This window comes from Dipodomys spectabilis, unplaced genomic scaffold, assembly GCF_019054845.1.
Source record: "Dipodomys spectabilis isolate Male_0828 unplaced genomic scaffold, ASM1905484v1 ptg000273l, whole genome shotgun sequence".
NCBI lineage: Eukaryota > Metazoa > Chordata > Mammalia > Rodentia > Heteromyidae > Dipodomys > Dipodomys spectabilis.
In genome coordinates, this window is record NW_024870950.1 from 9,006,655 (window position 1) to 9,032,806 (window position 26,152).

Genomic DNA, 26,152 nt, shown 5'->3' on the forward strand with positions numbered 1-26,152 from the left:
AGTCTGCCCGGGGGACGCCGCGAAGGACCGCCTGGAAAGGAGGACTACGCCCCCCACAATGCACCGCGCCACACGCCGCTCACTTCCGGGCTGGGGCGTGCTTATTCCGGCCTCTTTCCAAGGGACCGCGACAACCCTTAAAGAACAGATTCTCTTCCAGACCCTGCTTGCCTTCGGTCAGCGAAAGAAGCATATTCTACTGGAACGTTGTCGCACGGACTGCCCCTCATAAGGACCCGGAATCTTAATACGGGGGACGGGGGAGGCCAAACGCGCCTCAACTATGCGCAAGCGCCATGGGTATGTGCCCACGGATACTACAAGTCCCGGGATGCTCGCGAGAACTCAGAGGCTTCAGCCGGGAGCGCCGCCTAAGGGAAGATCCGGTTACTGCGAACAAGGGCGAGGTTCTGCTGCGGGCCTGAGGCTATGTATCCGCTTAAGCCCCATCTCCTTTCTGGACAGCGTGCTTTTGCTTGGAGGGAAAGGAAATCTGTGCCTCTCTGCCTTGAAGGATCTTAGGAGCCACCATTTCTGCTTTGGTAGATCTCGTTCCACCCAGCCACTGTCAACTTTGAATCACAAATAGGTGCCTACTGTGCGCCAGACACGGTGCTGTTTTGTGGATACCGGTCTTCTTCCCTTCCCCCTCCCACCTGGTGAGCGCTGACCACAAGAGATAAGGGCCTTCCTTTTAGATAATAGATGAATAGATGTGAATACACGCCAGTAGACTTGTAGTCAGATAAACGCCAAAATGCAATGAACGTGAGGCCTTCGGAAGGTGGAACGCTGAAAACCTTGGTAGGGAATTACTAGTTCTTACTTCACCCCCACCCGCAGTCTCACCTTGAGAAACCAGTCTTGAGTCCCTGAGTCAGGAAAGAGCTAGGCCGGCCATTAAAGAGCCTGGAAGGGGCAGCCAAGGCTAACAAACAGTGAGAGATCTCAAACGGCCGTGGTAGAGGATTGGGAATTATTTTTTTTCAATCGTGGAGCTTGAACGCTGGGCCTGGGCGCTGCCCCTCAGCTCTTCAGCTCTCTACTGCTTGAGCCACTTCCGGTTTCCTGGTGGTTAACTGGAGATAAGAGTCTCACGGACTTTTCTGCTCAGTGTGGCTTTGAACCGCGATCCTCAGATTTCAGCTTCCTGAGTAGCTAGGATTACAGGCATGAGCCACTGATGCCCCGCCACTTTCAGCTTTTTCTGAGTCGTTTATTGGAGATAAAAATCTCTTGAACTTTCCTGCCAGGGCTGGCTTCGAACTGTGATCCTCAGATCTCAGCCTCCTGAATAGCTAGGATTACCATCAGTGCCCAGCTGTCTGTGACACTCTTATCTCCATTAAACTACTCAGAAAAAGCCAGAAGTAGTTGGGTGGCTCACGCCTGTAATGCTAGCTACTCAGGAGGCTGAGATCTGAGTATTACAGTTCAAAGCCAAACTGGGCAGGAAAGTCTGTAAGATTTATCTTCAAACACGAGGCCCTGGGTTCAATTCCTCAGGACCATATAAGCAGAAAAAGCTGGAAGTAGGGCTGTGGCTCAAGTGATAGAGCCCTAGCTTTGAGCTCAAGAGCTGAGGGATAGCCCCCAGGCCCAGAGTTCAGGCCCCACCCAGGGTCATTCATTTCCCTACCCCACCCCCAAAAAAAGTAAATAAACATTCCAAGAGCCAGGTGCTGGTTGATCACACTTGTAATCCTGGCTACACAAGAGACTGAGATCTGAAATCCCAGTTAAAAGTGAGAAGCCCCATTACCGACCAAAAAAAAAAAAAAAAAAAAAGCCAGTGAGGCTCTTATCTCCAATTAACCATCAAAAAGCCAGAAGTATGGGGGGAAAAACAGCAATCTAAGCAAGAGCAGAGCAGAAGGACCTGAGTTGAAGCTCTAGTACACACACACACACACACACACACACACACACACACACACACACACACACACACACACAAAGCCAGACACCAGTGACTCACACCTGTAATCTTAGCATTCAGGAGGCTGAGAGCTAAGAATTATGGTTCAAAACTAGCCTGGACACGAAAGTCCATGAGACTCTTATCTCCAATAAGCTACCAAGTAAAAGCTGGAAGTCATGCTGTGGCTCAAGTGGTAGAGTGCCAGTCTTGAACACAAAAAGTTTCAAGGGACAGTGCCCAGATCCTGAGTTCAAGCACCAGGACTGGCAAAAAGAAAGAGAGAAAGAAAGAAAGGAAGGAAGGAAGGAAAGGAAGAAAGAGAAAGGAAATATAAGGAAAAATCTAATTGATATTTACGTACACAACATTGAAGATTAAACTCTGCCTTCAAAACAAAATCATCGTTAACCTACACTTAGTATCTATGTTCAAGCAGTAAAGCATAGGAGGCCCTTACATAAAATTTGTGGTTTTCTCTTCATCCTGTTCTGCTCACTAATTTTTCACCTGTAGAAAGAAGAACTTTATCACATGTCAATCTACTTCCAGTCTTAACTTCTTCTGGTGCTGGGAATGTGGCTTAGTGGTGGAGTGCTTGCTAGCATGCATGAAGCACTGGGTTCAATTCCTCAGTACCACATAAACAGAAAAAGCCAGAAGTGGTGCTGTGGTTCAAGTGGTAGAGTGCTAACCTTGAGCAAAAGAAACTCAGGGACAGTATGCAGGCCCTGAATTCAAGCCCCAGGACTGGTAAAACACACACAGACACACACATAAACACACAACAAAAAACCAAATACAACAGTGCTATAAGAGAGCAGGAAAGAAATGTACTCTTATCTGACTAAGGTAAGCATAACCGCTTTGTACATCACCTTTATAATAATAATAACAAAATTTAATATAAATTGAAATAAAATTTAAAAATACAACAGTGACAAAACAAAAACAAAAGCAGGCATTAAATATAAGGTTTAAGCCGGGCACCAGTGGCTCACACCTGTAACCGTAGCTACTCAGGAGGCTGAGATTTGAGGATTGCAGTTCAAAGCCAGCTGGGGCAAGGAAAGTCCATGAGACTCTTACCTCCAATTAACCACCAGAAAACTAGAATGGCATTGTGGTAGAATTCTTGCCTTGAGCTGAAGAGCTCAGGGGGAGCACCCAGGCTCAGAGTTCAAGCCCCATGACGGACAAAAAAGAAATATAGGGCTGGGAAGGTGGCTCAGTGGTAGAATGATTGCCTTGCATGCATGAGGCCCTGGGTTTGATTCCTCAGCACCAGATGAGAAAAAAAGAAAAAAGCTGAAAAAAAGAAAAAGAAAAAGAAAAAAGCTGGAAGTGGTGCTGTGGCTCAAGTGGTAGAGCACTAGCCTTGAGCTGAAGAGCTGAGGGACAGCGCCCAGGCTCAGAGTTCAGGCCCCACGACCGAACCCTCCCCCCAAATATATATATATAACAATAAATGAATTTAATAAGTATATATAGTTTAATCAGTTATGTGAATAATTGCTTTGCACAAGACAATGCTTTGCAGACCTAAGCTTATATTTTGAACTGTTCGATTTTTATATTTTTCCATATTTGCTGGTGGTCAAACCCAAGGCCTTGTACTTGTAAATCAAGTTATCTACCACTCTTATCTCCATCTGAGGGAGTAGAGCCATATCCCGACCCTAAAAATAAGGTTTTGAACACTGGATTTTGGTAAGTGGTAGTAACCATGGAAATGTGTCTACAAAAGGTTAGCAAAGTCAGATAACATAATATGAGATACAAATGACAAAGAATATTGATAGTTTTCTTCTCGTTATTTTGGGAATCAAGAATCTAATTTTTCCTTTGAAAAAAATTTACATGGGCACAGATGACTCATGACTTTAATACTATCAGGAGACTGACATCAAGGATCAAAGTTTGAAGCCATTCTGAGCCGGAGACTATGAGAGTCTTTATCTCCAGTTAATCACCAAGAAGTCAAAAGTGGAGCCATGGCTAACCTGGAGCAGAAAAGCTCAAGGACAGAAATCTAGTTTTCCAATTTTTATTTTTATTTATTTATTTATTTATTTTGGGGGGGGGTCCGGTCGTGGGGCCTGAACTCTGGGCCTAGGCGCTGTCCCTCAGCTCTTCAGCTCAAGGCGCTCTACCACTTGAGCCACAGCGCCACTTCTGGCTTTTTTCTTTTTGCTTATGTGGTGCTGAGGAATCAAACCCAGGGCCTCAGGCATGTAAGGCAAGCGCTCTGCCACTGAACCACCTTCCCAGCTCCATAGTTTTCCTTTTTTTTTTTTTTTTGGTTGGTTGTGGGGCCTGAACTCTGGGCCTCAGCTCTTTAGCTCAAGGTTAGCATTCTACCATTTGAGCCACAGTACCACCTCCAGATTTTTCTGCTTATGTGGTGCTGAGGAATTGAACCCAGGGCCTCATGCATGTGAGGCAAGCACTCTACCACTGAGCCACCTTCCCAGCCTTAGTTTTCCTATTTTTATAACTCAATGATAAATGTCGATGTCTGTCTGAAAATACCAGATACTTTATATGTGACCTAGGAGTAGTTCTGAGAGGGGAAAAAAATCTCCAAGGGAGATTCAGAAGCCAAGTTCTAAATTGTGTTGCCATGAAAACTCGATCAGTTGTGTGGGTTGTCCATTGGTGAAACATATTGTAGGGTATCCAGCATAAACAGAACTTCTATCTTTTTCCTCCTTATGGTTTTGAAATGCTGGTACCGATGGCCTCACTTAACTACATCCCTCACTCCCGGATTGTTTTGGTTGATCGTGGGGCTCCCAGTACCTCAGCTCATTGCAAGCGCTCTACCACTTGAGCCACAGGACCACTTCCGGTTTTCTGGTGGTTCATTGGAGATGAGTGTCCCACGGACTTTCCTTGGGCTGGCTTTGAACCCTAATCCTCAGATCTCAGCCTCCTGAACAGCTAGGCTTACAGGCCTAAGCCATGGGCGCCCGGCTACCCGAATTCTTTACCAGATGGCTATAATCAACAACGTACACATATTAAAATCAAAACTTGGATAGGTGGCATATATTTGCCCAAACTTACATTCGGTAAGGCCAGACAAGCTTTGGCTTTACCAACGTTGCACGTAGCTGCGGGAAAACTACAATTCCCGTGTGCCTCTGCGGCAACATCGCGAGAATTTCCTTAAAAGCGGCGGCGGGAACGCGGAGCCAGCGGCTGTCTGGGCATTTGCTGGGGTCGGCGGCTGGGAGGATGGCGGACAGATTCAGTCCGGACAGCGAGCCCACTACACGCACCCTGCTACGGCGGGTGCTGGATACAGCGGACTCCCGCACCCCGCGGCGACGCCGGAGTGCTCAGGCTGGGTTTGTAGGGGCGCTGCTAGAATGACTGATGAGTGGGGTCTCCAATCCTGTTTGGAGAGAAATACTCTCTGGGAGGATCCGAGCCCCAGGCCCTGAGAACTGACCCAACTCCTAGCCCAGCTCAGCTTATCTGTGCCTCTAAATTTGGACGTGTGGAGGCAAAAGATCGGCATTGCGTCCTCTGGATTACTTAGCCCAAACTAGCCTAGGGTGTGGCCAGGTATCCACCCTGCCTCTGCAGGTGGCCCTACTTTCCCTTGCATAGTCAGTTCTACTTGCCCTGTGGCTTCTGACTTACGTGGAAAAAGCGTTAGGAAGCTGTCTACAAAGAAGTCAGGAAACAGAAACTGGAAAGGTGCTTTGCTTAGGAAGCAGGACTTGGTTCTGATGTTTCTGGTAGAGGTGAACTCATGGGGCAAAAGGCGCAGAAGTTGGCATCTGCCAGCCTGGTACAGTGTAGTCCTTTTCCTTATAGAGGAATGGCAAGTCATTTATCGTTGGTTTTAGACCTATGAGTGATGGAGCTGTGCTCAGGGAACCTGTAACCTGTACATGGTTTTGAGAGGAATTGGACTGGATAAATGGACTGACAAAAAATTCTTAAATATCCTTCTTGGATTATATGGAGGTGTGGAATGGATACTCTTCCATTTTTTTTCTTCTATTATGTGGCAAACTTTTATTTTTATTCTTTTGTTGTTGGTGGTCGTGGAGCTTGAACTCAGGGTCTGAGCATTTTTTTTTTTTTTTTTGGGTCCGGTCGTGGGGCCTGAACTCTGGGCCTGGGTGCTGTCCCTCAGCTCTTCAGCTCAAGGCTAGTGCTCTACCACTTGAGCCACAGCACCACTTCCAGCTTTTTTTCTTTTTGCTTATGTGGTACTGAGGAATCGAACCTAGGGCCTCAGGCATGCAAGGCAAGTGCTCTACCACTGAACCACCTTCCCAGCCTGTTCTGAGCATTTTTGCTGGTTAATTAGAGATAGCCTCACCAACTTTCCTGTCTAGTCTGGCTTCAAACTTTGATCCTCAGAGATCTCAGCCTTCTGAGTAAATACGAGCCACCAGTCCCTGGCTTACTTTTATTCTTTATGATTCTGGTCAACTCTGAAATTTTTCTCAGCCTCCATTTCTAATTAGATAGTTCCTCTCTTCTCATAATCCCTGTTGATCTAGGGCTGGGAAACAAGGAAAAGGAAGGCACAAGTTGTTTATGGGTTCCTGGCCCTGAGAGCAAAGGGCATTAGGCCAGAAATTCTGGTAAAGGCTTATATCTGCATCCCCTATCTCTTCACCCTCACTTTTTTATTTTTTTGGTTGGTTGTAGAGCTTGAACTCTGAGCCTGACACTGTCCCTCAGCTTTTCAGCTCAAGGCTAGTGTTCTATCACTTGAACCACAGCGCCACTTCTGGCTTTTTCTGTTTATGTGGTACTGAAGAATGGAACGTAGGGCCTCATGCATGGGAGGCAAGCACTCTACCTTTGAGCCACCTTCCCAGCTCTCACCCTCACTTTTGTTTTTTCTTTTTTGGTCAGTTGTGGGACTTGAACTCTGGGCTTGGGCACTGTCCCTTTGCTCTTCAGCTCAAGGTTAGCGCTCTATTGCTTGAGCCACAGCGCCACTTCCATTTTCTAGTGGTTTATTGGAGATAAGAGTAACTAGGATTACAGGCGTGAGCCACCGGCGCCCGGCCCTCACCCTCACTTTTTAAGAATCCTCAGATGAAAAAAAAGTTAAAGCAAAAAAAAAAAATTCTCAGATGCCATGCATTGGTGGCTCATACTGGTAAGCCTAGCTACTCACAATCTGAAGATTGTGGTTCAAAGCTAGCCCAAACAGGAAAGTTCATAATACTCATCCTCAATTAGCCACCTAAAACCAGAAGTCAAGCTGTGGCTCAAAGTGATAGAGCACTAGCCTTTAGCCAAAGAGCTCAGGGACAGTGCCCAGTCCTTGAGTGCAGGCCCCAGGACCAAAAAAAAGAATTCTCAGAGCTATTGGTCTTTATACAGTTCCCCGAAAACCCTGCTTGAAACACGTTCCTCTACAAGACGGAGGAGCCAAACAAAGACAACTGCCAGACAGCATTCCCATGGAGGCAGGGTAAGTGACCAGTCACGACCACTCTAGAATTCTACATAGGGTCCCGAGGTATGTTTCTGCTCTGGCTCCTACCTTGAAGGCAGAAGAACAGACTAGATTCATGGTGTTTTTACCCGTAGTCTATTGGCAGATTAGCCCATGTTCGAGCCAGTAAGAACCTGGAGGAACAGACACCTCGGACCCTGCTGAAGAATATCCTATTAACTGGTGAGCTCTGGTCTGCTAGTTAGGTGCTAGTTCAACACCAGTCCTATGGTAGTCTTCTCAGCTCCATCATCTTCCTGTTTCTGCAGCCCCAGAATCTTCCATCCTGATGCCAGAATCAGTGGTGAAGCCAGAACCAGCACTACAGGTGGTCCAGCCTTCCAGAAGGGAAAGCAGTCGGGGCAGGTGCACAGTGAACTCACTTATGAGCTACGTGTTGGACAGCTCTGGTCTGGGAGCTTCGTCAGGGGCCTAAATGGTTTCCTGGCCTGTCTGAGATAAACTGTGTCCTTACAGTCTGCAGCTGCAACTTCCTGAACTAGAGCCCTCCACAACACTAGCACCAAGTCTGCCAGCCCCTGGCAAGAGGAAGCAGAAGCTGAGATTGTCGTTGTTTCAACAAGAAGTAAATCAGGGGCTGCCTCTCCCTCAAGGTGAGGCATAGAACACTACCTGTTGCTGTCCTCTCTCTTCTGGTCTCTGGAGAGGTGGAAGATGCCCAAGAGAAGACTTTCATGGGCCTGGATAACTTACCATGATTTCTTCTTTTTTTATAACCTCTCACTGGTCACTGACAGATCCTGCAGGGAATGCTGATGCCTCATCACTTACCAGGTGCTATTACCTCTTTTGGGGGTTGATGGAACAGAGGTCTGGGAAGGGAGGAACTCACTGGGAGCCACACCAAAGAGATGAGATCCCCAGGATAGAAGGGGAATCCTTTGGCAAAAGTAGGCCTCAGGTACCTTACTTTCCTATGCTTCTTCCCTCACACCAGCTCCCTCAACCTGACATTTGCCACACCTCTTCAACCACAGTCAGTGAGGAGACCTGGTTTGGCCCGCAGACCTCCTACCCGAAGGGCTGTAGATATGGGTCTCTTGTTGCAAGATCTGCATGATAATTCCTTAGCCTTAGCTCCTCCAGGTAAGGTTGAAGTCTTCTCCATCCAACCTTTGGGGAAAACTATCCCCCTCCATGACAAAAAAGAGGTACAGCTGAGCCCAGGATTGTTCCTCTGTTGGTAGGGTCAAGGACAGCAGTCCGTACTTTTTTTTTTTTTTTTGTCAGTCGTGGGGCTTGAACTCTGGGCTTGGGCGCTGTCCCTGCACTCTTCAGCTCAAGGCTAATGCTCTACCACTTGAGCCACAGTGCCACTTCCGGTTTTCTAGTGGTTAATTGGAGATAAGAGTTTCACGGACTTTCCTGCCCAGGCTGGCTTTGAACCTCGATCCTCATATCTCAGCCTCCTGAGTAGCTAGGATTACAGGCGTGAGCCACCAGCGCCCGGCTAGCAGTCAGTACTTTAAGAAGTAGTTTCTGCTTTCTTTCCACAAGTGTCCCTGGCCTTAATGTCAGGTCTGTATCTTCTAGAACCTCATATTTTTGAGCTACAAAGCTGAGGTTAGTAGGAAAGGGGTGGAGTTTGGTGGCTAGGTTCATCATCAGCTAGCTAATTAGAATTGACCTGGGGGGCTGGGAAGGTGGCTCAGTGGTAGAGCGCTTGCCTTGCATGCCTGAGACCCTGGGTTCGATTCCTCAGCACCACATAAGCAAAAAAAAAAAAAAAAAAAAAGAATTGACCTGGGATCCTGATTGCAGAACACAAGTTCACCAGAGTAGGACAGTTCTGGGCAGGGGAGAAGTAGAGAGTAAAGGAATGGTAAATAGTTGGAGTGGGGATGAGAGGGAGAGCAAGCTGTAGAAATGCCAGGCCAAGGAGCAGGAAGGTAACATGGTCAGCTGTGGACAAGAGATAGATAAGTGCTGCCAGGCACCGGTGACTCACACCTGTAATCCTAGCTACTCAGGAGACTGAGATCTGAGGATCATGGTTCAAAGCTAGCCCGGGCAGGAAAGTCTGTGAGACGCTAACCTCCAATAAACCACTAGAAAACTTGAAGTAATGCTGTGGCTCAAGTGGTAGAGCCCTTGCTTTGAGGGATAGCACCCAGGCCCAGAGTTCAAGCCAACCAAAAAAGAGAGAGAGAGAGAGAAGTGGGGTTCAGAATCTTTCTCTGAAAGCCACAAAGGCAGGGCAGACCTGTAGAGCCCTCTATGTGGGCCCTAGAAACTCAGGGTTCAGCAGGTAGGCCTAGAATACACTGAGTTGCAGCCTGCTTTTCATCTCTAGGTGACAGTGTCAGAGCTGCTGTTGCTACTTTGCCAACGGATACAGTGTTGGAGGATACCCAGCCCTTCTCACAGCCCTTGGTTGGCCATTCTCCCAGTGTGTATCACTCCCGAGCCCACTCCTCTCACATTGGTACTGAAGATTCTGAGAGGGCTGCGGGTCATAGGACACACAGCATTGGGCCAGAGCTGCAGAACCACAGTGAGTATGTGGGGCAGGTGGTCTGGAGCCAAGGTTAGCTTAGGCAAGAGTTGGCACTGGTAGCTTTTCCTCCCAGATCCCATGTGTTTCCTAACTGGAATTCCTGGCTAGCAATTCCACTACCTAGAATCAGAATCAGTGTTGGGCCAAGAGGTTTCAAACCAGTTTCATGGTGCTGCCTCTGGCATGTTCTCTTCTCAGTGAGTGAGGCTGGCTTTACTTTGCCCTTCTCAGAGCTACAACCTTGGCCTGCTGCTTCTTCAGAGGTGTCAGAAGCAGAGAGATCCAAGGGGGCTGTGGAGGACAATGAGCCAGAAGGATCTATACAGAATGAAGACATTTCTGGCAGGCCAGGTAAAAGGCCCAGTGTAGGCATCAGCAGGTGGTTGGTGACTACTGTGTTAAGGCCCTGGCACATAGAAGGGGCTTGCCTGGGGATTGACTTGAGGATTGCTGGTATTAGTGGGGAAGAGAAACTCTGAAGAGCACTTGGTTGACTGGAGATGGGTAAAGCCCTTGACAAGGAGACTGGACCTGCATGGCTGACTGGGATGGTGAAACCTGGGTCCCCTGTGACCCTGCCTTTTCTCTACAGCAAGTCCAGAAATGGCCTCCAGCACCCCTGAGTTCCTCCAGGCCAAGCGATCCCGTCAGTTTCTTGAGCCAGCCCCAACACAGCCTGATGTTGCAGTGTAAGAACCCAGGATTCTGGGCCTCTTGGGAAGGGGGCTGCACTGAGGTTGACATTTGGCACTTTATGTCCCCCACGGATATGCAGATCACCCAGCACAGCAGCCTGAGCTGGGATACAGGGTGTTCCCCAATAACGTATTTGTCATCCTGAAGCCTACTTCCAGGGGCTTAGAGAAGGAAAAGGTATCTGGGTTAGTGTATAGTCAGAGAAGACTTCCTTGAGGATGATTAGTGGAATTGAGACAGGCAATGATAGATCCTAAAGGGGAGAGACTAGGCCAGGTGCTAAGGAAGAAGCAGAACTTCAATAGGGGCCTCCTCAAATATCAAGTCTACTTCTGCCCCCAGCTTGCCTCCAGAGCCTAAGGAGCCTGTACCAGCCAAACTTCCCCTCAGGCCCCGGACTGCTGGCCCCAGACGCCGTCAAGATCCTTACAAAGCTGGACTGAGCCACTATGCAAAACTCTTTAGTTTCTATGCCAAGATGCCCATAGAGAAGAAAGCTCTTGAGATGGTGGAGAAGTGGTGAGTGCATCTTGTACTCCTGGGTGGGTAGAGGAGCCTCTTAGGTTATGAACAGACTCATTCAGTTTGCTCTCCCTCAACCTCCATGGCAGCCTAGACAAGTATTTCCAGCACCTTTGCAATGATCTGGAGGTGTTTGCTGGTCATGCTGGCCGCAAGACTGTGACGCTAGAGGATTTGGAGCTGCTGATGCGACGGTAAGAGGGCAGAAAAGAGAAGCTGGGCAGGAGAGGGTGGAGGAGGGTGCTCATGCTAATGCTGGCTGCTCCTTTTTCTCTGCTGCAGGCAGGGTCTGGTCACTGAGCGAATCTCGTTGCATGTGCTTGTGGAGCGACACCTGCCCCTGGAGTACCGCCAGCTGCTCATCCCCTGTGCATTTGGCGGCAATTCTGTCTTCCCTGCTCAATGATGGCCAGGCCTCAACCTTTGCTCTGTCTGCACCAGGACCTTGTAATTCATATCGTTCTCCAGCTCTCTCCCCTCTTCCCTCTCCCCTAAGATCAATAAAGTATCACAAACAGAAATTCTGCTTTTTTGTACACGTCCTGGGGCCAGCCCAGATACCCCTTATCCCCCAGTCACTGACTTCCCAGCACAGCCTGGAATGAACAGTTTTATAATAAAAATGGAGTTATCACTGGAACACTCAGTGTTGCCCATCATGATCTAGCTTGTGGGCTCTGGCTCTCGAGGCCCCATGCGCTTGATGTCAGCAATGTGAAGTCGCTCCAGTACCTTCTGGAGCTCTACTGCACTGCTCTCTTCCTCTTCCTCCTCCTCCTCTTCCTTCTCTTTGTCCAAATCTGGCAGTTCTGACTCAGGAATCTGGAAGGCCTGGCTCAGATAGGCACTCAGTGTCTGTTTGTCTAGGCTGGGGTCAATGGTCATCAGGGCCTTTCGTAGCTTGGATAGTGTCACCTCCTGATTGCTGTCCCCCCCAAGGAAAGAGAGAGAGGCTTGAGCCCTCCAGTGCCCTCCTTTCTGCCCAGCTTGAGCAGTTTGTAGTGTCCAGCAGCATAGGTGGGCCTAAGATGCCACCCTGTGGGCAATTCAGTGATTGAGTGGGCCTGTGGGCTCCCAGGTAGGTCACTTACAGTTTCAGGCCCAGCTGCTGCTTTAGTTCCTGTAAGTATTCTTCCTTCTCAGCCATATACTGTTCCCACAGCTTTTGCACAAAGGGCTCACTCTGGCCCTCCTCACTCTGGAAGGGGCCACAAGGCAGGGTAAGGCCACATTGACTGGAGTCCAGTTAAGGTTAGGGTAAGGGTAGAGCAAGTTCCTGGGCCCCCATACCCACCTCCATAAACAAAAAAGGGTAATTTAACACATCTGCAATGTTGCCAACATGCCAGCCCCCTGCCTCCATCAGCTCCTGAATTGCATCGTCCTTTTTGAGGGGGAAGGTGGTCTTAAGAATGTTGCTGTGGAAGGAGACACAATAAGTCAACAGGAACCTGGTTGAGGGTGTCCACTCCTCTCTCCATCCCCTTTTGGGACGGGGAGAGGAAATCGCAACTAGTGTTCAGAAGGACTGAGCTCTGGGGCTTTCTTTTTCCCTGCATACCTGGGGGCCAGGCCAGTGGAGATGGTGGGCTGGAGTTTGGGATGGCCTGGACTGGCCTCTTACCTGAACTGCTCACTGGTTAGTAACCCTTCATTTTGACTGTCAGCATTCTTCATCTCCTTTTGCAGCTGGGCTACTGTATCCCTGTAGTTGGTATATACACTCTCGGACATCTACAGGGAAGGATGTATATTCACTAATGTGCTGCTTCCTGGATTAGTGGGTGCAGAGCTGGCCTATGCTGGGATTAGAGGTCCTTTTTGTCTCCTTAAGTGGAACAACCAGGGGCCAGGCTCACCTTGCCCATCAAGACTGCATAGAACTGACTCATGACCTCATTGGTACGGAAGAGCTTGATATTTTCAAAAATGGTGTAAGCCCAGGCTATGGCCTCACTGGGCCCAAAATGATGCTCCAAGAAACTGATGAAGAAATCTTGGAACTTCTTTTTCTGTAGGGAGAAATGCTTGGTCAGCTTGCCAGAGTTGGCTCTCCTTACTTCCTAATCCCTTGAGTTGACCCCCACATTCCCGAAGAACTCTGATCTGAAGGCCTTCCTAGACCAAAATGACTAGAGAGAGAGCTGACCTCATCTGTGAGCCGTTCCTTCCAGGCATCCTTGAGGAGTTTTACCACAAACTTTTTAGTTGGCTTCTTGTTCTCCACATTGCCTTCACACTGAAGGAAAACAGGGACATCTTCCCCATAGCCCTGGAAGGCAGAGTATCAGCTCTGTGTCCCCACCTCCAAACACAGAAGAACCCCAGGTGGTCTCCCCAAAAGCTTATCTCCTCATTCGCAAGGTCTGTGGGCTCTGGCTCTGGGTCTCTGCCTCCCACTCAGGGACTCCCCTACCAGACCCTGGAAGAAGTCTTTCTCTCGGAGCAGGCCCTCGCCAATTTCCTCCAGGAGTATATCCACCAGCTGGTCACTGTTCTTGCCCTCTGCCAGTATATGCCACCGTTCTGAGCCCCCAGCCACCACATCTGCAAGTGGGGAGAGGGAGCTAGAGTCCAGGCCAGGCCATTCAGTAAGCCCTGGATCCCCAATGGCAATAATTACTTTCACACTTGGTCCAGTCAGGTCGGGGTGTAGAGGTGCGTTGGATCTCTTGCAGCTCAGCTGAGAACTGGTCTCGCTCCTTCAGCGTCATCATGTGTGACTGCAGCAATAACTCATGTTCCTTGCACACCTCCTCATAGTCGGCTTTCAGGCTATCCAGCTGTAGGCAAGGTGGATGGATCCTGGCTACCCACTGGACTGATCCTGCCCTACCTACCATGTCTAGCTTAGCCTTGCCAGCCCACCAGCACCTGCTCTTGAAGATCCTTGTTGGTCTTCTCCTGCATTTCAAAATCTCTCCTTGGTACCACATCTCCAAAGTTGGCCTTCATGGTGTTGAGCTCCATCTGTATGCGGGTCAGGTCTTGCCGGGTCATCTTCAGAGCCAGTGTCAGCTTCACAGGGTCCTCCCCCCAGACGCCTGCCAGGGAGGCCAGCAGCCTATGTCAACCTGGCTCTGGAGCTTGTAGCCCAGCGCTGGGTTGAATAAGCTCTTGGGACACGCTCTCTGTGCTGAGTCTTCTCCACAGTACTACCAGCCTAGGCTTAAATAGAGAAGTCTAGGATATGTAATAACCACGTCAAAGAGGAGACAGTTCCTTCACCTTTCAGAAATGGTCCTGCTTAATGATCCTATGACTCTTAGTCCAGCTGAGAAGATCCCCAGCCCTGACTGGTGGCAGGGACATCTCCCACATGTGGGCACAGAATGAGTATTAGACATACTAAATGAGGCCGAGTTCTGGTTACTATAATCCTAGCTACACAGGAAGCTGAAATCTGAGGATCATGGTTCAAAGCCAGCCCAAGCAGGAAAGTCTGTGAGACTTTTATCTCCAACTAACCACTCAAAAACAGGAAGTGGTGCTGTGGCTCAAAAGTGATAGAGTGCTAGCCTTGAACAAAAGAACTCAAGGACATGGGCTGGGAAGGTGGCTCAGTGGTAGAGCGCTTGCCTTGCATGCATGAGGCCCTGGGTTCGATTCCTCAGCACCACATAAGCAAAAAGAAAAAAGCCAGAAGTGGCGCTGTGGCTCAAGTTGTAGAGTGCTAGCCTTGAGCTGAATAGCTGAGGGACAGCTCCTAGGCCCAGAGTTCAGGCCCCATGACTGAACCCCAGAAAAAAAAAGGAAATATTGAATAAACGGGGTCAATGATGAGAGTTGGACTTCTCTCCCATCCCTCAGAATAAGAGAAACTTGACTCTGGTTACCTGGAGACTGGGCTAGCGACATATCCTCCCGCTGGTACCGTAGCTCATTCAGGTCCCCAATGAGAATCTTTCGGGCATCTCTCTCACTGAGATAGTGCAAGTATTCTTCAGCTAAGCTCTTCCTCAGTTTGGATACCTGTTGCGAAGGTGGCTGTGTAGTTGGGGTCAGCTAGTCACTCCAGGGGTGGGATGAGGGCTGGGTGGTGCCCTTGGCTTAGTAACAGGAAAGGCAGAAGGAAAGTGGCCAGTCTTAGGAACCCAGCAAAGTGCCCAGGCTTTCCTCCGGGAATCTGCTAATACCAGGGCCACACTGAGTCTGTGCTGAGCCTCCCAAGCAGAGAAGAGGGTGATGGGAATATGAGCTCAGGGAGATGGAAGAGCTCTGTGTCATTCTAGGCAGAATGGAGAATGGAGTTAGGGGTTGCCTTAGTGCACAGGTGATCCCTGTGGTCACAGTGAAACAGGAATTCAGGAGCTGGCAGCATACCACTTTCATTTACCTCACTCTGCAATGAGATCTTCTCCTCATTCTTTTTGTCAATGAGTTTTAGCAAATTCATCTTCTCATTCTTCAATGTGGCGATTTCACTCTTCTCCTCAGCCCTCATAGCCAGGATCCTCTGGTTGCAGTCCTCATTCACAGTGACAAGCTTGGCCTTTAGGGGCTCTAGGGTCCGTATCTTGTCCCTTTGGTAGGCTAAGCAGGGATAAGTGGTAAAGTCCTTTTCCAGCCAGGGACAACAAACAGCCAGAAGACAGATGCTAAGGTTATGAGTGAATGGCTGTCAGTTATCAATTTCTTGTTCAAAGCCATGTCCCCTGCTTCAAGTCTTTCTGCACTTGTTTTGGGGGTCTGAAATCACAGCTATACCCTCACACTTATGCCTTTAGTCCTGAGCCCCAGCTTCTTCATACCTCCTGAACCTGCCAGGTGCTTATGCTCCTGGAATTGTTTCCTGTAAATACTACCTCTCTAGCTTTTACAATGGTGAGAGGGCATGGGGTACCCTGAGTGACCTTAAGGCCCAAGTTAGTAGCTGCCCCAGCTCTGCTATGGAGTCCCAGAAAAATCAGAAGAGACTCCTCTGTTGCCATTCCTATTTGGGCCCAGGAAAGAAGCTACCTTCTTACCCAGCATCAGCTCATATGCATTCTTGATGGAGGACAGCAATGGCTTATAGGTCTTGAAATCTTCTATGAAGAAGTCAAAGATTTCTCTGTAAGGCTGACCAGAAAAGGGAACCTGTCACCTCCTAGCCCATACCTGCCACCTTGAAGCTGTCAGGTAACCCATAGCAAAGGAATGCTCTGGGGATCACTTAGATATCATAGGTGCCATGGACTTTGGGGAGGGGGTTCTCTGAAGGGTTTCTGAGACCTGGAACACTATCATTGGCTAACTTTGCCACTGTCTGACCCTCTTCTCTGGCTGTATAAACAGCCAGCCTCTTGCTTTCTAGACCCCGTACCTCTCAGCAGCAGCACCCCCACTCCACTTCAAAGTCCCATGGGATCAGGAAATTGAAAATTCTAGCCTTGCATTCTGACCCTAAAGTAGAATTGTGGCCTCCTGTCTCCTTTGGACACAGGATGATTTTATCTTTTTTTCCTTTTGGAAGGGGTGCCTGGATATGGAGACTAGATTTGCATACACAAAAATCAGCAAGTGTTTGAGGCAGCATTGTTTGCTTCCCCAAAATTCAGCCCTATTACTTCCTACTGGACTGCCTTTAAGCTTCTGCTTCCTCACTGGTGAGGTATCTTCTGCTTGTAAGATTGTGCCCAGGGCCTGGCCCATGGACAGCTCAGTAAATGCTTCAGTCATGATCAGAAGTGAGAGATTCCCTGTTATCATCCTTGAGTCTCTCTCGGATAAACACCAGAATCTAGGATGCAGCTTCTTCCCTCCTTCTTTCCCTCCCTCCATTCTTCCCTACCTCCCTCCTTTCTTTCCTCCTTCTCTCTCCTCTTCTCTTTCCTTCCTTTGCCTCTGAACTGGTTCCTCAAGATTAGGGTTGTTATTACTAGGCTAGTGGGCTCTATTTGATTTTTGCTTTCCCAACTGCCAGATTCAGGCTCCATTTACTGATGTCTTTTTGTGTGTGCTTGCTGGTCCTGAGGCTTGAATTTAGGGGTTGGGTGCTGTCCTTGAAGTTTTGTTTTTTTTTTTTTTCTTTCCTCACAAGGTTAGTGCTCTATCACTTGAGCAGAGTTCCACTTCTGGCTTTTGGGGGTTACTTGGTGATAAGAATCTACTGGACTTTTCTACCAACGCTGAATTCAAACCACGATCCTCAGATCTTAGCCTCTTGAGTAGCTAGTATTACAGGTGTGATCCACAGGTACAAAGCTCTGATTCACTGATGTCTATGGAGCCAGCCTAGCAGCTGAAGGGACAGGAGAGAGCATCCAGTGTACATAATTTAGTGAAAAAAAAAACAAGATTCAGTATTTTTTTGTGGGGGAGGGAGTTGGTCGTGGGGTTTGAAGTTTGGGCCTGGGCACTGTCCCTGAGCTTTTTGGCTCAAGGCAAGTGCTACACCCCTTGAGCCACAGCACCACTTCTGGCTTTTTCTGTTTATGTGGTACTGAAAAATCAAACCCAGGGTTTCATGCATTCTAGGCAAGTAGTCTACCACTAAGCCACACATCCAGCCCTTTGGTAGTATTTTTGTTTGATTTTTGTGCTGGTACTGGGGCTTGAACTCAGGGCCTAGGTACTGTTCTTTAGCTTTTTTCAGTCAGGCATAGTGCTTTATCACTTAAGCCATATTCTACTTCTGGCTTTTTGCTGGCTATTTAGAGATAAGAATTTCATGGACTTTCTTGCCTAGGTTGGCTTTGAGTGATGATTCTCAGATCTCAGCCTCCTGAGTAGCTCAAACTTGGGAGCCATCTAAGACCTGGCTCACTGACCTTGTTATAGGATATGCTTTTCTTCAGGAGAGACCCAGATGAGCCAGATCCCTCAGAATGTCTAACCTGCTCAGTATCAGTGGGTGAGGTTTCTTCCTGCCCTCCCCCATATTTAATCTGTGACTCTGACCTGTAACCTCAGCTCCTGCGTGGAATCTGTGCCCAGGTCTAGCAGGAGAAGTTCTTTGCGTAGGTAGTTTTCTAGCTGCTCCAGGTACTTGGGTTTGGCTATGCCCAGGGGATGATGCTGCCAGCTATTGAAAAGAATGCAGGATGGGATGTCACCAGCACCCTTGGCCTGGGACATCACATACATCAACCCTATCTGCCTGGTATATCATTCACCATTAGACCAACCCTGTCTTACCTAGGTCGCTTCCGGTACTCATCGGAACAGGGCTTTTGATTCTGCAGAACAGTCTGGCCACTGGCGAATGTGGGCCATGGGGACAAGTGGCCACTCAGGGAGAACTGCCAGGGCTTCAAGGAGAGAATATGGTGTTACTATGGCAACATGACTCCCTCCTTCCTGATATTCCTACATCCTTCCTCCCACATTCCCATTTGTTTTCCCCACTACCATTCTCCTCTGATATTCTCTCTCTCTCTCTCTCTCTTTTTGGGGGGTCCAGTCATGGAGCCTGAACTCTGGGCCTGGTCCCTCAGCTCTTCTGCTCAAGGCTAGTGCTCTACCACTTGAGCCACAGCCCCACTTCTGGATTTTTTCTTTTTGCTTATGTGGTGCTGAGGAATCAAACCTAGGGCCTCATGCATGCAAGACAAGTGCTCTACCACTGAGCCACCTTCCCAGCCCCCTCTCTCAATCTTGACATGGTTTCTCACTATGTAGATTCTAGGTTGGCTTCAAACTTAAGATTCTCCCCTGAGGTTCTGGGATGACAGGATGACAGGTGTGTCTCATCAATCTTGGTTCATAATTAAGACTATGGTCCTTGAGTTAGGGCACATGGGTTAAAGCTCTTATCTCCCTTACTAACTGTGTGGTCATGGGTTTACTTCTCTGAGCCTCAGTCTCTGTATCCACCATCATGGAGCTAATGGTGGTCACCACTTTCCTATACTGAGGTGAGGTGCCATGACACTATGGCTCCTGCTTGGAACTCAATAAAAGTGAGCTATTCTCTTCTGTATTAAGTCAGTGAGTATTGAATACCTGTGCTGTGAAAACAGATATGAGTTACCAGAGAGCCTGGCCCTGGCCCCATGAAATAGTATGGCTAAAAACAGAGAGGAAGGCAGGCCCAGCCTCAAGCCTGGACTTACAAGACAGATGCAGACATGCAGCAGAGGGTGCTGTAAATCTTGAGAGAAGATTGGGCTATGCCACTGGGGGCAAAGGGAAGCAGGTGAGGAACCCCAGAAATGGAATTCATTTGGAACCTTGAGCAGGGGCAGGGGGCATGTAGTAATCTTTTCATGAAGTGCTCATGGCAGGGAGGCCAAATATAACCCTCTGGTCCAGAGCAGCCTTCTAAGTTTTATGTCTTTTTTTTTTTTTTGTGGTGGTGCCCCAGGGCCTCAAGTATGGTAGGTAAGCACTGTACTACTGTATACTGTATCACTTAACTACCTAGGGTTTTATTCAATCCAATCATTCACTTGTTCATCAAGCTCATCTGGGTCCTAGTGCTTATCAGATCCTTCTGGATTCTAAGGACATGTGGGAAGCTGGGGACAATGGGCATGAATTGATGATCACAAGTCAACATGAAATGAGTGAAGCCAGTGCAGGTTCATGGAGGTTGGGAGGCCCTCACTGGGATAGGCCAGGAAAGGTTGGTTCTGTAAGCGGTGGATAATGAGGCTAATGCAGCTGAAATAAAAGCAAGGGAGTAGGTGAGATCACTTAGGCAGTCTATAAGTGGTAGAAAGACACAAAGAATGCTTGGGTAGCATAAAGACTCCAGGATATAGATTTGAAGAGCTGTGAATTGGGGCTGACACCCAGGAAGAGCAGGTTGTCTGAGGTTCTGGTTTAGGCTAAGGCCTGGAACAAAGAGCCCAGGCAGCTACCCCAGAAGGAGTCAGAGCTGGAACAGCAGCAGTGTTGCTTTATTTCCTCCTCCTTCTCCTCCTCGTTTTCTTCTTCTTCTTCTTCTCCTCCTCCTCCTTCTTCTTCCTCTTTTGTGCCAGTATTAGGGTTTGAACTCAAGACTTGGGCACTGTTCCTGAGGTTTTCTGCTCAAGGCTAGCACCCTACCACTTGAGCCACACCTCCACTTCTGGCTTTTTGTTGATTAATTGGAGATGAGTCTGTCAGATTTGTCTGCCTGGACTAGCTTGCAATGGCAATCCTCTTGAGTAAAGATTACAGGCATGAGCCACTGGTGCCCAGCTAGCAGTAGCATTTCTAACAAGGGAAGTCCTCAAAGTCATACCATGCCTCTGGAAAAATTAGAAAATTTCTAAATGTTTAAGAACAGAACAGTGAGCTGAGTGCTGGTGGCTCATGCCTGTAATCCTAGCTACTCAGGAGGCTGAGATCTGAGGATTGTGGTTCAAAGCCAGCCTGGGCAGGAAAGTCTGTGAGACTCTTATCTCCAATAAACCACTAGAAAACCAGAAGTGGCATTGTAGCTCAAGAGGTAGAGCCCTCGGCTTGAGCTGAAGAGCTGAGGGATAGCACCCAGGCCCAGAGTTCAAGCCCCACGACAGACAAAAAAACAAAAAAAACAAAAAAAACAGAACAGTGTTATTCAGCCATGAAATAGTTACAAAGAAGCTCAAAATAAAAATACACTAACAGAAAAAAAAAAATACACTAACAGGGGCTGGGAAGGTGGCTCAGTGGTAGAGTGCTTGCCTTGCATTCATGAGGCCTTGAGTTTGATTGCTCAGCACCACATAAGCAGAAAAAGCTGGAAGTGGCACTGTGGCTCAAGTGGTAGAGTACTAGCCTTGAGCAGAAGGGCTGAGGGACAGCGCCCAGGCCTAGAGTTCAAGCCCCACAAGCAACAACAACAATAAAAAAATACATTAATGATATACCTATAAGAGTTAGACTTCTAAAAAAAATTTAAAGAAAGAGTTAAAGACTAAAATTAAGGAAGGAATATGGCAAGAAATGAAAAACAAGAAAAAATCATGGGCTGGGAAGGTGGCTCAGTGGTAGAGCGCTTGCCTTGCATGCCTGAGGCCCTGGGTTCAATTCCTCAGCACCACATAAGCAGAAAAAAAAAGCCGGAAGTGGCGCTGTGGCTCAAGTGGTAGAGCGCTAGCCTTGAGCTGAAGAGCTGAGGGACAGCGCCCAGGCCCAGAGTTCAGGCCCCACAACCGGAGCCCCCCCCCCAAAAAAAAAAAAAGAAAAAAGAAAAAAGTTATCAGAGATTATTATTCCCTAATGATAGGATCATGTATTATTACTTTTGTATAATTGCACATTTTCTACAATGAGCAAAGGACACCTTCAGATTGAAAAGAAAATTGAATTATTGAAAAAGTCTCATTTGTGCTCTGACCTCAACCTCCCATTCTCAGGAATGGAGAAACCAGGATGCCTGCCTGCCCCGGGTTCTTGTTCAGGCGAATGGTAAAAAGCTCTTCCAGTCTAATGGCAACTGGCTCTTAATGTGGAAAATGCCATCATTTTCTCAGACTGTTCTTGGCATGACTTTTTCTACTGCATCCTGCTAGTTTTGTACATGTTTTAACTCAATCGTGGGATCATTCATTACTTGTGAGATATTTATGGAAGGTACATATTTAGCTTAGTTGCTTGGCCCAGGGAAAACACCAGCCTTTTGAAAGGGCTCTGGGTTGACCTATCTCTGTACCTGTAGAATTTTTTTTTTTTTTTGTCGGTTCTGGGGCTTGAACTCTGGGCTTGGGCGCTGTCCCTCAGCTCTCCAGCTCAAGGCCAGTGCTCTACCGCTTGAGCCACAGTGCCACTTCCAGTTTTCTAGTGGAAATAAGAGTCTCACGGAGTTTTCTACCCGGGCTAGCTTTGAACCGTGATCCTCATATCTCAGCTTCCTGAGTAGCTAGGATTACAGGCATGAGCCACCAGTGCCCAGCTTGTACCTCCAGGATTGATGGCATCATATTTGGCACTCTTTATAGTCTCAGGTAGCACTCAATAAGTACTGTAGAATAAATAAGCTAGGTGTCAGTGAGTGACTCATGCCTGTGATCCTAGCTACTCAAGAGGCTGAGATATGAGGATCACAGTTCAAAGCCAGCCTGGCAGGAAAGTCTGTGGACTCTCATCTCCAAAAAACTTACTGCCACCACCCCTAGCCCCACAATAAAAAGGCCAAAATGGCACTGTGGTTCCAAGTGGTAGAGTGCTAGCCTTGAGCAAAAGCTCAGGGACAGTGTCCAGGTTCTAAGTTCAAGCTCCAGGGCTTGCATGCGTGCGCAAAAGAAGAAAGAAAGAAAGAAGGAAAGACAGAAAGGAAGGAAGGAAGGAAGGAAGGAAAACAGAAAAAAAGAAAAGAAAATATAGAGCTGGGCACTGACAGTCCACACCTGTAATCTTAGTTACTCAGGAGGCTGATATCTGAGAATTGCAGTTCAAAGCCAACCTGGGCAGGGAAGTCGAGACTTATCTCCAATGTAGTTACAACATAGCCGGTAGTGGAGCTGTGGCACAAATGATACAGCACTAGCCTTGAGCATAAAAACTCAGGGATAGCACTCAGACCCTGAGTTCAAGCCTCAGGACCAGCACAAAAAAGAAAAGAAAAATACAGGTGGGAAAAAAGATGAAAGAATTAGGCTGGGTGTTGGTGGCTCATGCCTGTAATCCTACTCAGGAGGCTGAGATCTGAGGACCGCAGTTCAAAGCCAGCTCAGGCAGAAAAAGCTCAGGCAGAAAAGTCCGTGAGACTCTTATCTCCAGAAAAACATTCAGAAAACTGGAAGTGGCGCTGTGGCTCAAGTGGTAGAGCGCTTGTCTTGAGCTGAAGAGCTGAGGGACAGCGCCCAGGCCCAGAGTTCAAGCCCCACGACCGACAAAAAAAAAAGATGAAAGAATTAGAGTTTAATACCCTCCTATCAAGATAAGCTACACCAAGTAGAGAAAGATGAAGAACGCTAATTTCAAGGGTAACATAATTGATGACAGGTGAACAGATTTATAACCAGATTGGATGGGTTGTGCCCTGTGCAGCCCCCTGCAGGTGAAAATGCAAAGGCAGCCACAGGGTGATGGCAGGAGAAACAGTGGCCCCTAGTGGTTAACCATGGCCATGCAGAAAAAGCCCAAATGAACCTGGCTGCAGGATCACAGAATTATGTGACCCCTGATGGGAGCAAGGAGTTGGACAGAGCCTGCCCTGCCAGGATGTGTTTCTACGGAGAATACATATTATTCTCTGGACAAGAAGTTTCCGTCCTCACCAAGTATATTATGACCCAATGTTCCCAACTTCACAAGAAACACACATCAGGAAAACCATCACATTGTCTATAGTGTTTCCACAGTAAATTGGAATTATAAATTTACTCAACTGTGTTTATTTTTGTTTTTCCTCTAAGATTTGGAAAGTATTTGTGGATTGGACTGTAGCAATCATAGCAACAAAGTGTGTGTGTGGGGGGGGTTGTAGCTCAGTGCTAAGTACTTGTGTACAGAGTGAGGCACTCTGATTCCTAGTATCAAAACAAAGAAAATCAAAACAAAAAGCAGGCTAGTGACAGGCTAGTCAAGTGGTTAGTGCCTGCCTAGTAAGCACAAAGCCCTGACTTCAAATCCCAGTACCACCCAAACAAACAAAACCCCACCAAAACAAAATATACTAAAAGTACTTAGAAGATAGTGCAATAGCTTTCTTTCTTGGGGGAAGAAAATGAAGTTGAGATAAGGTCTGGTTATGTAGCCTTGGCTAATCTTGAATTCTAGAGATATTTGTGCTTCAGCCTTCTGAGTTCTGAGGTTATAAGCACATAGCAACCTACCTCTGTGACAGTACTATTTTTATACAAAAATCTTAAGAGTGTGAATGGAGGAGGAACTCAGGGCAAACAACACAATAAAGAAATATCCCCTTCCTCTGCTTTCATACCCCTGCTTATTATGGTGCTTTTGACATGTATCAGTCTCAGCCAGGCACCTCTGGCTGACACTTAGCTCCTTAGGAGGTTGAAATCAGTGCCCCAAACAAAACATGTCAGCCACTGAAGGACCCTATTAGACATTACGGTCACAAAGAAAAAAAAGGTATAGTCACAGAATTGAAGGAACTTGGCAAAGCTGGTGTGATCATCCCAGCATCTACCACAGTGCCCACCATATGCCTGGCTGGATGAAGAAATGAAGTCCATTTCAGAATGATGAGGTGTAGTGAAGGGGGGTCTGAGGACAGCAGCTGTGTGTCTCTGCCTGAGGAGATCTGTGAAGGCTTTTTTGGAAACTAGTGTGCACTCCCTCTTCCCCAAAGCCTAGTAGGTACCTGTGAACTATATGCCCCTGATTGGGAAGAAGCCTCTTTGGTCAATTCAGGTAAATGGTTTTTTAGGGTTACAGACAGGGAAACAATTCCCAGAGCCTAATGTAGGGTTCCAAAAGGCGATTGTTACTAACCAGTGCCTTCCATTTCTGAGAATAATTACGTTTCTGGATAAATTTTGAGTCTCCATAAGGGGATTCATCATCTGAAGTGCCTTTTGAAGGTCTTGACTGTGATCTGCACAGAAAAGGAGAAACTGGTCATGCGTGACAGAGCCCAGAATAGGGAGAGCCTTTTCAACGATTGCAAAATCCAAAAGGCATGGCCTCTGTTCTCCTCAGGGTCAGGCTCTGGGTCTTCCCAGCACTGCTTCCAGATTCCCAGAGATGTTACCCAGCAAGCCCCTGGCTCTGAGCCCAATCCAATTTCATACATTCCCAGAAGCATTCTTCTCATCACATTAGTCTCACCAACTCCTACAGTAGCAGGAACCCAGAGAGTCCAGGCACTAGTGGCTCTCCCCTGTAATCTCGCCACTTAGGAGACTGAGATTTGAGGACCAATCATGGCTTGAAGACAGCATGGGCAGGAAAATCTTAAAGAGGGGCTGGGAATGTGGCTTAGTAGCAGAGTGATTGTCTAGCATGCATGAAACCCTGGGTTTGATTCCTCAGCACCACATAAACAGTAAAAGCCAGAGGTGGCAATGTGGTTTAAGTAGTTGTGCTAGCCTTGATCAAAAGAAGCTCAGAGACAGTGTTCAAGCCCTGAGTTCAAGCCCCAGGATTGGCAACAACAACAACAATCGTAAAGATTTTTCTTTTTTCTTCTTTTTTGCTGGTTATAGTGTTGTCCCTGAGCTCTTCAGCTCAACGCTAGCTCTACCACTTGGGCTACAGTGCCACTTCTGGTTTTCTGGTGGTTTATTGGAGATAAGAGTCTGCCTTGGCTGGCTTTGTACCACGATCCTCGGATCTCAGCCTCCCAAGTAGCTAGGATTACAGGATTGAGCTATCTATGCCAGACAATCTTAAAGATTCTTATCTCCAATTAGCCAACACACACAAAAAAAGAGAAGGAAATGGCTTAAGTGGTAGAGCACCAGCCTGAAGCAAAAGGGCTAAGCAGGAGGACCTGAGTTCAAGCCCCAGTGCAGGCAACCAACCAGACAGGTAAATTTTTTGCCCCTGATGGCTTTGAACCTTGAGCCTCAGCTCTCGGCCTCTTGAGTAGCTAGGATTATAGCCACTGAGCTCAAGCCTGGCCTTTTTTTTTGCTTTTGTGCTTGAACTTGGGGCCTGGTTGCTGTCCCTGAGTGAGCTCTTGTCCTCAAAGCTAGCACTCTACCATCAGCTACAGCTGCACTTCCGTTTTTTTGTTAGTTAATTGGAGATAAGAGTTCCTGCCCAGGCTGGCTTTGAACTGCAATCCTCAGATCTCAGCCTCCTGAGTAGCTAGGATTACAGGCATGAGTCACCAGTGTCTGGCGAGCCTGCCCTTTTGCTAGCACGTAACTCCATCCTCACTGGACTGACAACTGGGATTCTGATTCTGCATCACTGATTCTGTGGGATTGGAGCCTCAACACAAAGAACTGGAGGCCAATGAGCAGTGCAGAGATACTGACCAGGTGTCATCTCCCTTTCTGAAAGCGTACTTAAGCCCTTCTCTCCTCCCTCAGTTTTATCAACGCCTACCGCGGCTTGGAGAAGCTGTACAGACGCTGCTGCGCGTTATCCATGACCCTCTGGCAGGCAGGCGGCCAGCACTCGCAGAATGGGAAGCTGAGATAGTGTACAGCCTGTCGCCTTGGCAACTAAACTCCCAGCTACTCCTGCGGTGAAGGCGGGACCAGGG

The 26,152-nt window shown here is 47.9% G+C and overlaps 2 protein-coding genes across 3 annotated transcripts; one reads left to right on the top strand and one right to left on the bottom strand.

Annotated features, from left to right (window-relative positions):
• Positions 1-5,110: 5,110 nt before the first annotated feature.
• On the top strand, positions 5,111-11,647 carry Cenpt (centromere protein T). 2 transcript variants are annotated; one of them, XM_042700980.1, is made up of 13 exons: positions 5,111-5,271; positions 7,283-7,373; positions 7,493-7,580; positions 7,667-7,763; positions 7,875-8,011; positions 8,156-8,192; positions 8,356-8,504; positions 9,712-9,912; positions 10,114-10,266; positions 10,508-10,604; positions 10,954-11,130; positions 11,223-11,327; positions 11,416-11,647. In XM_042700980.1, exons 1-13 carry the CDS (start codon positions 5,159-5,161, stop codon positions 11,537-11,539), a joined length of 1,569 nt encoding a protein of 522 aa, XP_042556914.1. In that variant the 5' UTR covers positions 5,111-5,158; the 3' UTR covers positions 11,540-11,647. The 2 variants fall into 2 exon arrangements, with proteins under 2 accessions (XP_042556914.1, XP_042556915.1); XM_042700981.1 differs by having other exon boundaries at positions 10,147-10,266.
• An 83-nt stretch (positions 11,648-11,730) lies between these two features.
• Tsnaxip1 (translin associated factor X interacting protein 1) lies at positions 11,731-26,036 on the bottom strand. Its single transcript, XM_042700610.1, has 16 exons — positions 25,993-26,036; positions 24,430-24,532; positions 18,253-18,365; positions 18,016-18,139; positions 16,101-16,194; positions 15,470-15,666; positions 14,970-15,105; positions 14,008-14,177; positions 13,757-13,916; positions 13,550-13,680; positions 13,283-13,405; positions 12,993-13,145; positions 12,758-12,867; positions 12,428-12,551; positions 12,225-12,331; positions 11,731-12,058 (listed from the first exon to the last, which is right to left on the bottom strand). Exons 1-16 carry the CDS (start codon positions 26,034-26,036, stop codon positions 11,797-11,799), a joined length of 2,151 nt encoding a protein of 716 aa, XP_042556544.1. The 3' UTR covers positions 11,731-11,796.
• Positions 26,037-26,152: the final 116 nt, after the last annotated feature.